Here is a 14,272-nt window from a genome sequence, read left to right on the forward strand (position 1 = left end):
CTTCTAACATTCACGAACATTGCTACTTCTGTCATGGAAATTATGGCTTATGAAAAAGGCTTATAATTTCACATGACTTAAATATGCTAATCTAACGAAATAAGTACGTAGACTCTAATCTCCAACTACAGCTTTTATGAATTCATAAGGTTTTAATAGCTCTTTCTGACACGGGTCTGTGAAAAAACTTATGCGACTTTCACATATCTTTCCTAGTAAGAAAATTGTAAAGCCTTTGGAATGACGACCGTCTTTATTTTGTGATTGAGGAAAGAAATGTTACCATGGCAACTTAGACATTAATAGAAAGACAAGACACAAAGCTTATATTAATTGTGACGAACACCAAGCAACAAGAAAATGACAAAATTTGATTTTATTTCAATCTTTTATTACTTCATTGGAATTCAACAAGCCAATCTCGATGAGATACTAACGGACTTTACAGTAAAAATGTGGCGAGTGCATAAAATAGCGTTATCAAAACGTACTTCCATCGATAATGACATACATCAAACACCTGACTTGTCAAATCTCTGCACGGTAAGCATTAATATTCACTTTACTGTCACGTGAAATCATTCATGAAAAACAAGAATATTTTGGAATGCAAAACACATTTCCTGGAATGCAGATGAATCGAGAAGTCACTCAGTCAAGAAATTAATCTACTGTATGTGTTTGTTATAATGCGCAACTTGTTAAAAAAACCATGAACGTGAAACTCCTGACCGGAGAAAAGAATTTGATAACAATTAATCCTGACACCAAGTAACATGTTTCTATGCGTATCGATTGCTGATCTGATACGACGTACGCGTTCTGTGTGCTTTCAGAAGCAATTAAATGAGTTCAAATCCAGAAAGTTACAATAGTACATTGTTTTGAGGAAGATATAGCTGTAGAATATCTGACGATTATAATAAAATGTAAGTGTTGGTTTCACTGTCAATGCTTTTAAATACATAACCGTATTCTTAAGTCACAAGTAATACTATGAAAGAAAAGTTCGTTTGACTTGTGAGACATATAAACCACAAAAAGATATTGGTGAAAACCATACGTATTACCATAATTAAAGTACAATACAACGAAAAATAGAATGCGAGATTCAAAAACGTCTTCACACGATATATAACACTTCATCAAATCATTTACGATAGCAACGTGGCCGAGGAAATCAAAAAGCGCTGGCTTTAGAATAGAGCCGAGAAAAATACATGCAAGCCAAAAACTAAAATATTTGAAATAACATACTATTTTTTAGAAAAACGGTCGGTATATTTGGACAATTCTGAATACTTTGTATAGATTTTTAAACTAATCCTACAAAACATCATGATCTGAAAATATCTATATCTATGATAGAGTGACCAGAAATAGTGTGAAAATGGTATTGGGTATACGGCTTAGTGGTCAGAAGAAGAGAGTAAACAAAAAAAAATCACCAAAGTCTTCAATATTTAATGATTTATCCATCATGCAGCTATGGTGGTTCGCGTACACACGTGATAACAAGTCATAGTTCTAGAATGCATCCTTGAATGATAAAACCCTGCATGCCTATAGGCTAATGTGATCAAAACAATGAACACAGCTAGCTGTGCAACACAATAGGCTTACTAGGCAAGCGTACAAGGAAATAGTAAATTGAAAAAAAAAGCGAAAACGTCTACAATCCAATTAAATGTCTTAATATATTCACTCTTGTCACGATCTTTTTAAAATTGTGATAAACTGTCAAACTCTAAGAAATACAGTCCATTACAGATACTTCTGTGCCGAAGCCGACATAAAGTAAACCTGACCAGCCTGAAGGCAGAAATTGAAATAGCGCCACCTATCATGGGCTAATGAACAAGCGTAAGGATTTTACACTAATGTGAGTCGGTCGGTGTACATCTCATAAAAACAGACCCTTTTCAAAAACGGAAATAATTACAAAGGTACTGAGGTCTCTTTTCTCCTTCTGAATCAATAACATATCACTCAGCTGTGTTATGTTAGTAAATTCGAACTTTGATATTTTTTGGGGAATACATTTTACTGTGGAAAAGCTATCCAATGAGTAAAGCGTTCGCCTTCAGTCAAAACATTAACAGCTGACAGGTTGCCAGCTGAAGTCATGTGTGGATTTACTCCTGGAATTTTATAAATCTGACGATGTTACAAGAAATCGGAAGGAATTATCCTGACCAGGATGAATAGCATAAAGTATGTACATTGTTCAGGTAAGATCTGATGAGTGTCTTTCTTGAAATCAAAACAAATATGAGAAGATTTCACAGCGATGCTTTGATGAATGTTTACAGTGAATACAACTGTCATTGCAATGCTGTACAGAATTAACAAATGTATTCTGTAAAAAAATATGAAAATTTCAGCCGATCTCTGTGATCTCCACTTAATGAATTGTTAACATCAAGACGTGAAATTCTAACCCAAACATGACCAGGAAAATCTGGACATTAACTCAGAAATCTAGAAATCATGTTGAAATTTGATTGAATGTTGAATGGAAGTCATGTCAACACAGGACATTCTGCAGAAATATCAAAATATCTCTTTATAAAAACACAAGAAAATTTCAACTGATGACTGTTATGATTTTCGAATTCTTTACATTAAGACGTAAAATTCTAACCCAAACATGGCCAGGAAAATATGAACATTTCTCAGAAAAATGAAATTATTTGTATTTTCTACATGTCAAAACAGTTGCATTAAAGTAAACTTGATCACAATTTCTCTACAGTGTTCAAAATATCACTCTGAAAAAATTATAAAATTTCAACTGATGTCTTAAATTTTATGATTTTTGAATTCTTCACATCAAGAGGTAAAATTCTAACCCCAACATGGCCAGGAAAATATGAACATTTCTCAGAAAAATCAAATTATTTGTATTCTCTGTGTCAAAACAATTGCATCAAAACAAACCTGATCACAATTTCTTCACATTTTACAAAAAGTTGACTCTGAAAATAATACAAAATTTCAACCAATGACTTTAATTTTTACATTATTGGATTCCTTACATCAAGATGAGAAATTCTAACCCCAACATGACTAGGAAATTATGAATAGTTTCTGAGAAAAATGAAATTATTGACATTGTTGATGGCATCAAAACAAAGCGGATTACAATTTCTTCACATTTTACAAAAAAATTCACTCTGAAAAAAATACAAAATTTCATCCAAGGGTTTCAATTCCACTTGGAGTCATTTCCTGACATCATAACGAGAAATTCTAACCCAAACTTGGCTGAGAAAATATTGAGTTTTGATGAGAAAATCAGGAAAATTGTGTCAGTCATGGTGATGATGTGTTTGTAGGTTGTTCAGTTGTACAGTTGTATTTGCTGCAATATTTGCATTGACTGTCTTCTCAGATTTCTTACTTGTAAATGACCTTGACAGTGAAATCACTGCGATCTGAATAAACTATTCTACCGTCTGTAAACACTGCAATGTAGTAAGGGTCTCCATCTACAGTTACAGTTTCCTGGTATTCACCCTGTCTATCAAATTTCACTATCTTCTCCCAATCTGCCACATAAATATTGTCTGCATTGTCAACTGTAACTCCATATGGATCCACTAAGTGATCACTTCCAAATTGATTCAATATTTCAAGATTACTGTCCAAAACATAGATACACTTTACATCACCACGACATGACACTATGAGTTGATATTTGCTATTCATGGTCAGAGAGTAGGGCCCAATGAGTTGTCGTCTTGAAATAATGACCCCATCTCCATTACATTTGATTACACAGTCTGCCATGTAGTCTGCTATGAAAACATTTCTGTCTTTATCAACAAATACACCAGTGGGGTCTTTCAGTTTACCCATTGCTATTATTTGTTTCACTTCACTCTTTGCATCACTCACTACAATGCATTTGTTGCCGACATCCGCTGTGTAATAGTCGCCATTGTCTGCCATTTTTGTGTCCCATGGTTTGAAATTGTGAGGTAAGCCATGAACTGTGACAGATGTTAGAATCTGTGCAGTGTCTGCTGTTACTGTCTTCACACTGCCAGGCTGGACACCAGGTCCATAGTCACAGACAAGTACATGTCCATTCTGGTTTATTGTCAATCCCAATGGGTCAAAGTCTTCTCCTGATGATTCCTTGCCATCTCTGGACAATAAAACCCTGACAGTGTTGGACAGTGGTGTACCTTTGGGTGTAAGGTAACAATTTGTAAATGTAGGTCAAAGGTCAACAGCTGATAAAACAATAGTACTGCCATTGAAACATGGTTTTTGGACATGGAGGTGGCAATTTCTTGAAAAAATCTAATTAATTAAAAAATTTAAATGGTAAAAATGTTACTAATTTGCATAATTAATTAAATTTTACCGATAAACAAATCGTTCAGGCTGGTAATTGTACTTTTTCACCCCTTTGTAAATGCTAGTAGTTGTTCAATTGAGTAATGACAGTGGTTTTTTGACATTCTTAAGATTTTAGGTAATAATTAAAAATTGCTCTGATCAAGTAATTTGCATAATTAATGAATTTAGGTAATTAGGCTTTATCTCCATAATGGATTTGAGTAAAATGCTAAAATTTTGTGGAATTGTTTCTTAAGCCATGGCCATGTCATTGCCTTTGGTCCAGTGAATTTTATCTGTGTAGTAATTACTAATTTGCATAATTAATGAATTTAGGTAATTAGGCTGTATCTCAATAATGGTTCAGTGCAATATGCTAGAATTTTGTGGAATTTTCACTGAAGTCATGGCAATGCCATTGCCTTTGGTCCAGTGAATTTTATATTTATGGTAATGACTAATTTGCATAATTAATGAATTTAGGTAATTAGGCTGTATCTCAAAAATGGTTCAGTGCAATATGCTAGAATTTTGTGGAATTTTCACTGAAGTCATGGCAATGCCATTGCCTTTGGTCCAGTGAATTTTATATTTATGGTAATGACTAATTTGGATAATTAATGAATTTAGGTAATTAGGATGTAGCTCAGTAGTGGTTCAGTGTAATATGCTACAATTTGGTGAAATTGTTTCTGAAGTCATGGCAATGTCACTGCCTTTTGGTTGAGTGAATTTTATCTCTACTCTAATTAGTAATTTGCATAATTAATGAATTTAGGTAATTAGGCTTTATCTCTATAATGGTTTGGTGTACATTTTTGTTGACCTGTCACTGAAGTCATGGCAGCGTCATTGTGTTTGTCCAGTGAATTTTATCTGTGTAGTAATGACTTATTTGCATAATTAATGACTTTAGGTAATGAGCTAGAGGCTGTAATCAACAACAGTTCAGTGTAGTATAGTAGAATTCTGTGGAATTGTCACTGAAGCTTTTGCCGTGTCATCACATTTACTCCTGTGAATTGTATCAATTGTATTGGGGCATCATGGGCCAGTGGCTAGAGCAGTGGATGCACGATCACAGGATGGTGAGTTTGAGCCCCGGCATGGCCATGGTGTTGTGTCCTTGAGCAAGGCACTTTATTCCTCATTGCTTCTCCCCACCCAGGAGTGATGGGTACCTGGTAGGACAGTGGTTGTAATGTGTGTGTTTAGCTCTGCTGCGCTTATTGGCTGCACATGTGAGCTGTTGTTTGCTCCCCAGGGAGTTGAGTGGTATCATATTAGGTCCAGTGACCAGGGGTAATAATAATTGTAAAGCACCTTGATCACATGTACTTGTGGATATGTGCGCTATGTAAGAACCTATTATTATTATTATTAATATTATTTATTTGCATAATTAATGATACCAATTAGGCTTATTTTGACATTATTTTGTAATATTCTGCAAATTTGTTTATTTGTTGATGTTGGTTGCAGTAGTATTGTCTTTCTTTATTTTCTGTCCATGGTGTTTACTAATTTACATGTAGCCAGTTAGACAATAACTCAAGAACAGTAGTTTGATGTAGGATACCACAAATCTATTAAATCATTGTACACTCCATGTTCTAAATTTTATTTGTATATCAAACATGATGTATGGATGTATGTTTGCATAAATGAATGTATGTAAGTATGACCCTTAATCTATCCACTAATGCAAACACTTGAAATTGCACAATGCATGGTGGTCCATGCACCCATATCTGTATAGCCTTGATTCCAAACTAAGCTAAAGAGATGTAATAGGTGTTCTTCTGACCACAGCAAAGATATTGATGTAAACTTCATTTAACATTAATACAGACAGATGATGTTTAGTTATATTGTAAGGACAAAGTAGCTGCTTCATGGCATATTTTTTTAGTTTTTCGTTCCGCAGTATTCTGCTGTATTCAGTTTTATGATCTTTTTGCTCAACCCATACACTGCTATAGTTTGAATTCAACTCCACTGTTTTGTATGATTGTTTCGGAAATACAGGGAAATTGGGGTCAAAGGTTGAACATTAATAGCATTAATAAATGGCCAGTTTTCAGCATGTTTACACTCCAAATACATACAGCCACAGTTCACAATTCAATTGTCAAAAATAATATAGCAGTTTGCATATTGCAAAAGCAGTTAAGTATGGTTTTTGGTGTTAAACAAGAGGAGATGAAATCCTGCAGAATGTCAAAGCCCTTACAAAGTGTACAGCTGTTGATCCTTTCACTTCCTGATGTTTTTAGGGTTTCAATATAATTTGATTCCATGTTTTGATTTATGCCAGAGTCTCCATATATTTGACAAAATAGTCTAACATCACTGCACTGTGACATGATACGTAAACACAGATATCATCATTGAGAGTGCTTTTCACGCTAAAACAAAAACAGCACACTGAAAAATGATATGAGTCCAGCTTGGCAAAAAGATACCTAAATTGTTCAAAATGATTTGATTTTGGTATATTTGAAATTGTACTTTATCAGCTATCATTTATTGTGCTTCTTTGTAAAAATAGGACTCCTGAATTGGCAAAAAATGTACTTCAAATTTTAGTCCATAAGTTGAACCTTTAGAATGACCCATGGTCCCTACATCAAAAGTAAAAAGACAATAAACTGTATAATGGTAAGCTGTATTAATGTATCAATGATTACTCAGCAAATCCTTTGACATACATTTCTTTTAATTTTAATTCCTGTGTTCAAAGTGATAAGAAACGTGTGCAGATCATATTAATCCATAATCATTATTACAGAGGTACATGGCTATTTTCATGGGGGTGAGGGGGGTGGGGGGCATACGACTCTTCACTTTGCCAGATCTTACTGATTAATTTTTTAATTTTTATTAGTTTAATATTAGAAAGGGGATTTAAATGAAGAATTCAGAAATACAATGCTGAGTCATTTCAACATGGTATCAATACTGTTTACATTCAGGATATGATATGCCTTGTAATTGCTGGCTGCTGTCAAGTGCAATGTGTGAATTAAATCTAAAATCAAGTCTTGTTGTCACTCTTGATTTTCACAGATGCTTCATTATTGATGTTGAATATATTATGTACCAGAGTTTAGATATTTGAAATGTATTAAATGCACTCCCAGTCTCTGGTGTACGTAATTGTTTTGATATAGCCGATGCAATAGTCAGCGTTCAGCAAAAAGCTTTTCACCTATAGAGGGCGCTGTGCAAATGATGCCCCACCCAAAATCAAAGTCAATGTCAGCTGTGCACTAACTGTGTTTATGTTAAACTGATAAGAGTATCTGTATTCCATAAGCTATCAGCATTGAACAAACATTGAGAAACAGAAGAATTAAAATAATGTTGATAAAAATCTTATTTTTATGATGAAACAACATTTGCAGAAGGCCAAGCCAGCTGCAATATAGTTTTCAGCAAAACAAAAATGAGGAGATGTTTGAATAAAGTTGCCATTGAGAAACTAGACATTCAGATTGGTCTGAGACCTACATCACACAACTAAACCAATTACAGTCTATATTAAATTTGCTAAAATTTGTGGTTCAGTTTATGGTTCGCTATTATTAATCTAGTTGATTTTTTCCCTATAATCATACCTGCAACCCTGTTGGTTGGTGTCCACACTGATAAACAACTGATACTGCTCTTAATGCATCAAGATTAAAGCTCTTTACCCAGACAGTGTTCAGTAAACACAAGGTGTGGTACATATTTACTAGTAATGTGTAAACTTCAATTCCAATGAAATGTCTGATCATCCTTCAAGTTCAATAGAAGAGAACAGACTTCTTTTTTACATATGTTACTTTGGATAACCCAGTGTGAATATGTTCAAATTGTAAGAAAAGATCTATGAGAGAGCATTTTCATTTGGGCTATTTTGTTTATTTTTGGTAAAAAATCATATAATTTAAAACACTCATAATTAGGTTTAGAATTTGGATACTGCTTCTATCATCAAACTTCCCAAAGATATGATGCGGCTCATACAATACTTTGTAGATCTGCTTTGTTGAAAATATTAAAAACTTGTGCAACAGTACTGAAAAGTCACAATAGCTGCAAATTATATGTAATATTTTCAAAATTTGTTTGTCAAAACAAAGTATGTCCATGTAACTGTTCTAACTGAAGGATGTGTATTGAGCTATCAATGCTCAGTGATTAGGACCATTTCAACAGGTCGAATAATAAACAGGTGTGACAAATGGCGCCCCCCAATGAAAGTACAAAAAATACAGTGCATCGTGTACATTGTGTTCATCCATGGAACAAGCATGATGCCATTTTCCTACATGCACAACACAGGATGGCTGATATGTTGTTGTCATAATCTTTGTTTCTCTGTCACATGCCTAGTTTTGGCGGGAAATCTCAAATAATTTTAAGAGTTTTAAATTTTTATGCCACTTTAAACACATATGGTAGTGTTTTACATTTTGTCAGTCTTTTATGGGTTTTATTCAAAGAAAACTCCTGGGAAACTAAATATATTTTTAGATTGGTGTATAGCTAATTAACTGCTATTATCGCTTTGATTGCTAAAAGTATTATTAGATAATGTGTGAGTGAGATAATCTTTTACTTGTAAGCCTTTAATTGGATTTTTAAAGATGTCCAATAGATATTTGCATTTCTCTACAAAAGTATCTGTATTACAGTTTTCAAATCTGAGGTGTAGACTGTCAGGAATACACACTTCCTTGTGATGGAATGACGTGGCATTGACACATTTTAATGTAATTTTTTGATGATATAACTATTTTTCATTTATGAAAAGACATTCTTGAAGAAATGGAGAACAATAGTTTACTGCTTGGAGACTTTGAATTTTACATTCATAAAAGTGCATGTACTGTGTTTAGGTAGCTTTTATGTCAACTACATTTTCATTGATATCTTTCAGGAAGTGAAGGACTGATAGCAGTACAGAGAAGATGACTCCAGTGAGATAATCTTTCACAGTTATACTTGTTATGATGAATCTGCAGTGGAATTCTACTTGAACTGTGAGGGCAGTATTGATGATGGTGACAACAGAATGAATCACAGCTGTCACAGTTTGAAACTGATGGTGATGGATATTCTGATTGACTTGTAATGATGAATCCAGAGTTGAAATTCTAATGGACTGTGAGGGCAGTATTGATGATGGTGATAACAGAATGAATCACAGCTGTCACAGTTTGAAACTGATGGTGATGGTTTGACTTGTAATGATGAATCTGCAGTGGACTTCTACTTGGACTGTGAGGGCAGCATTGATGATGGTGACAACAGAATGAATCACAGCTGTCACAGTTTGAAACTGATGGTGATGGATATTCTGATTGACTTGTAATGATGAATCTGCAGTGGAATTCTACTTGGACTGTGAGGGCAGTATTGATGATGGTGACAACAGAATGAATCACAGCTGTCACAGTTTGAAACTGATGGTGATGGTTTGACTTGTAATGATGAATCTGCAGTGGAATTCTACTTGGACTGTGAGGGCAGTATTGATGATGGTAACCATTACAATTGCCAATTTGGAAACTGATAGGGATGGTAATTCTAATCAAGACACTGACAAGCACATTTAACATTCCACTCATGATGGCTCTTAATGTAGTGATAGGGATGGAAATTCTGTAGAAATCTTGACACTCACACTCACATGCCACTCTTATTGTTCTAATGGTGGTGACGTTTGTGACCTGAAAACCACAATCTTTGAAGAACATAAATTTACATGGTCAAATATGATTGATTACTTCTCAGTTTCAAAGAGACTATGTATGCCATGATAGAGAGTAAAGAAAGTGAACACATTTAAACATACAGGATGTAGAAATGATGTGACTGGTACAGTACTGTGATCATGAAGTGATATAGTACTCTGTGTAATGTATTTCAGATGGACTGTCATTACAGCACCTTTTGGGTTTCCTAATGTTTCTCTATTTACTAGTTTTCTTTTTCTGCTTTCTGATCGAGTCGTACTAAGGTCAAAGCTTTTCTCTGTGTAAATCATTTGCAATACATTATGAAATGACAGAAAATACGGATTTTCTATGTTTAATGTAAGATGAACTATTAGTTATCAGAAATCATGTATACTCTAAAACCTAGTAAAGATTTACTGGAGCATGTGAATTTATCAAATGCATTATATTTTTTTGTTAGAGTTAGGGTTAGAACTTAGACTCTTGGTTATGCAGTTAAGATAATTTATGAAATATTGCATATTTATTGTTTTTCCCTCAATTTCAAAATTTCCTTTAAAGATAAAGTCTGAACTATTGATTTGCATGTAATATGTATGTATAAATTACATGTAATAAATTCTGTCATCCTGTTATTCTGTTATTCATTGTCAGTAAGAAGGTTGTATTATGGTTCTGAACTTTTAATGTTTTATGTAAAAGTAATTTTTTATGGTGGAGAGATTTGCATTCTCTATTATTATAAAAACAGCTCATATTCTTTAAATATATGTGACACAAGACTTTATTAATGAATTACTGCCGCATGAGTTTATTTTGACTTGCATAAATTAGGATTTTATGAGCCCTTACAAAAATGAGGTCCTGGCAGGAGAGCGGCAGGAAAGCTGCAGGAGAGCGACAGGACTGTTCTGGGACTAAAGCTGCAGAGTTCCAGGGCAGATTTCTGGCCCGCAGAATCTGCCCCGCTAGCTGGGCAGATCACTTTGTTACAAATCTGTCCGGCAGAGCGGCAGCAAATTACTTGAATGGTGCAGCATCTCTGCAGGAACATTAGTGGCCTAATAATTGTGGCTGATCAGATATATCTAACAACAAATCTGTCCCGTAGAGCGACAGAAAATGATAGGAGCGCAGCATCTCTGCACTTAATGTATTTTGACTATCAGACCATGGAGGTAGCAGAGGACAGATCGACTTACATGTGTTCATAGTTGCACAGAGGCGATCAGTATTAAGCTTAATATTTGCTGCGGTATTGTCTATCACAAATATAAAAAATAAAATAAAAATAAATGAAGTTTGCAGATGGTAGACATAAGCCCAAGCGATGTATGAACGTGAGCGTGGGTTTGCAGTGCTAATAGTTCATTCACAGTGTGATAATTAATAGACAGTAAAAGCTGCTATGATGTGATTGAGGCGATCAAGCTACAAACTGCTAAAAAGGGTATTCTGATGATTAACAATGCTGTTTCATGAGTACACTATAGGCAGCCACAAAAGATTCCTATGAAAATGTTTTCTTTGCCCATCAGGTTACTTTTTGAGCCAATGATAAATTAATCCGTAAGAAAATTCAAAATTAAATTCATGGCAGCAACGAAAATCTATCTCTAGAAAGTCGGCCGTAGTCCACGAAGGAAATAATAATTGATAACAATAACATTTCATTGCTTGCTTTTATTATAGGATTTACATCACGTCTGTGACAATATTTGACCTTACAAATTATCTCATCGACAATTATTTCCAAAAACATCATTTTTACTTTGATCAGTGCAGTTACTAAATCGCCGACTTTTGAAGTTTTTAAGACAAGGGAATAAATCTCGTAAATCCATTTTCATTATTGTTATTGTGTTCTCAACCCGTGGATGCATGTCCGTGCACGTAATACGTGTAACCTCAACTCTCCAGAGAAACACACGCGAACACAAGTTTACACAGTTGAACTGATGCGTTGGTTTTCGTATCTCACTCTGTCGCAAAGAATACAATTTTCATTGAAACTTGGGTCCCGTAAAACCGAAAAGGCACACGACACTTCGTGTTCGTGTCGGCTACATGGACGATCTGCCACTATAGATTTACGGTAGTAGTACCTTTGTACGATACACAGTTGTAACTTGTAGCACGGCGGCATATGGGAATGCTATACGTAGGGTTTCGCCACTATATTCCTGCTATATTCTGACATCGTGTCGTGACTTAGTCATGGCCACAGGAGCTTTCAATGTACTGTTGCTTGGATAGTCGATCGAACGCTCTAGGTTTTTTCAATGAACTTTCCGTCAGTGTACTTTTTAAACGCTTTTGAAGTCCGCTGTACTTCATGCTAGTTCCACTGCAGCGATATCGCGAGGACTTTGTACCGGAAGTAATAGTATCACGCATGATGACATCATAGATCATGTGAAGACTTCGTTATGATTGGTCAGATTGGTAAATCAAATCAAAGGTCAAATCTCAGCGGCAATTTTGGACAGTTACGACCTTTGAATTACTGAGTAAATTGTCGCTGATTTTTCCCTATAAGTTTAACAAAATTTCGCGAAAATTTGCTGTTTGACATCGTCGTGACGACTTCATACAAGCTAACTATGTATGTAAAACCTATAGGCCATGTTTACGACACGTAAAAAAGTCATCGTCGTCATGATCAGCTTGTGGAGATCGATCGGCTCGTCGATTTGAACAATGATCACCATAACATCCCCATGGATCTAGGCGATCGTTTAAACTTCGGTAAGTACATTTTCGATTTGCCTTCTCTGCGACGTGAAGACGTAGTTTTTTACTGTTTTTGTTTGGCGCAATTCTCGAGTAATACTGTTCAATTGTATGAATTCTAATAAATTGGTATAACTCTTGAGGTTGAACGTAGAGTATACAACGATACTCGATAGAGGGACCGTGGTACAGTGTACACAAAAAATGGAGTACATGCCGATACTATTATTGACAATAATATACTTCTCTCTTGCATTGGCAAAGGTAAAACTTTGCTCATGTATACAAATTTCCCTCAATGTACGATATAAAAGGACAGATATAAACAAAGAAAGAACAATACATGTAGGAATTGTTGGATACGAATTAAGTTCTCAAACTCTTGACCAAGTCTGGTACCGCTACATGTATTCCAAAACGTACTTCTCTATGACATCAATATACATCTGTCTGCTTATAAGATCATTCTGAAAGTGTGTCCTTAAAATTGAAGTTTATTTTAAATTTTTATTAACGTATTTTGACATTTGTTTATATGTAACCTGTAGATATTTTGCTGGCATATTGTAAGGGGAATCAGTAATTAATTTACAATATTTCAAAACAATATTTCATTGAAGTTCTACATGAACTCTTACATCACAAAATATACATACAATATTCTATTGCATTTAATGCTGCAACCTTTTGATAAGCAACTTAGATATAAGCTCAGTACAAAGACCTACCTTTTTTCTAACTATGTTTCAATTTGGCTTTAGAAAGTTCATGTAGGTATGCAATGAAGCGTACTCAAACCAAGCGAGTTTTGTATGGTGAAGTCTACAATCTTAACGGAATAACTGCAGGGGATAAATCATCTGCAAATTAAATTTTGTTTTATGCCAATGATTCTACTACTTTCCTAGTTTGAAGCAAATTGCAAGATGAACAGATTGATACTAGACTACTGCTATAAATCACATTTTGTCATTCACAAGTTGAGGGAACATTTTCTTTATTTTGTGAATACATGTAAATTTCACAGTCTTCAATGTTTGATGGCTGTTGAACGAGTCAAAATTTTCAACTCCAACGAGGATTCTAACTTGCATACATAATTTTGTCATAAGTTTGATAAACTTTATATCTGACTTGAACTTTTTATATTTTTTCCAGCTTACACATAGGACAACTTCAAGATGACAAGTCAAGCAATAACCAAAGCTGTAACAGACAAGTACAAGTCTTTCAGAATAATCCGTCATTGTGACAATATGAAGTTAAGGACTTTACGGACACTTGAACATTTTTTATATCGGTCATGTTGATTGGCTTTAAAAATATGGTGGATTAAATTTTATTCCTACCAAATTTTTAGCCCTTGCATTCTTTTTTTTTGGGGGGGGGGGCAGCAGAGTGGTGTAGGTTGTGAGATGATGGCTTGGTAATGGCTGATTTTCAGCAGCAGTGATAAG

The 14,272-nt window shown here is 34.7% G+C and overlaps 1 protein-coding gene across 1 annotated transcript in view; it reads right to left on the bottom strand.

Moving 5' to 3' along the window:
• Window positions 1-1,625: 1,625 nt before the first annotated feature.
• LOC139129041 (uncharacterized) overlaps window positions 1,626-14,272 on the bottom strand; it is a 24,352-nt gene continuing 11,705 nt past the window's right edge. The window contains exon 8 of the mRNA XM_070694713.1: window positions 1,626-4,193. Coding sequence (XP_070550814.1) covers window positions 3,400-4,193 — 794 coding nt within the window. The 3' untranslated portion in view covers window positions 1,626-3,399. The remainder of the gene's footprint in view (window positions 4,194-14,272) is intronic.

Source organism: Ptychodera flava, unplaced genomic scaffold (genome assembly GCF_041260155.1).
Source record: "Ptychodera flava strain L36383 unplaced genomic scaffold, AS_Pfla_20210202 Scaffold_86__1_contigs__length_474469_pilon, whole genome shotgun sequence".
NCBI lineage: Eukaryota > Metazoa > Hemichordata > Enteropneusta > Ptychoderidae > Ptychodera > Ptychodera flava.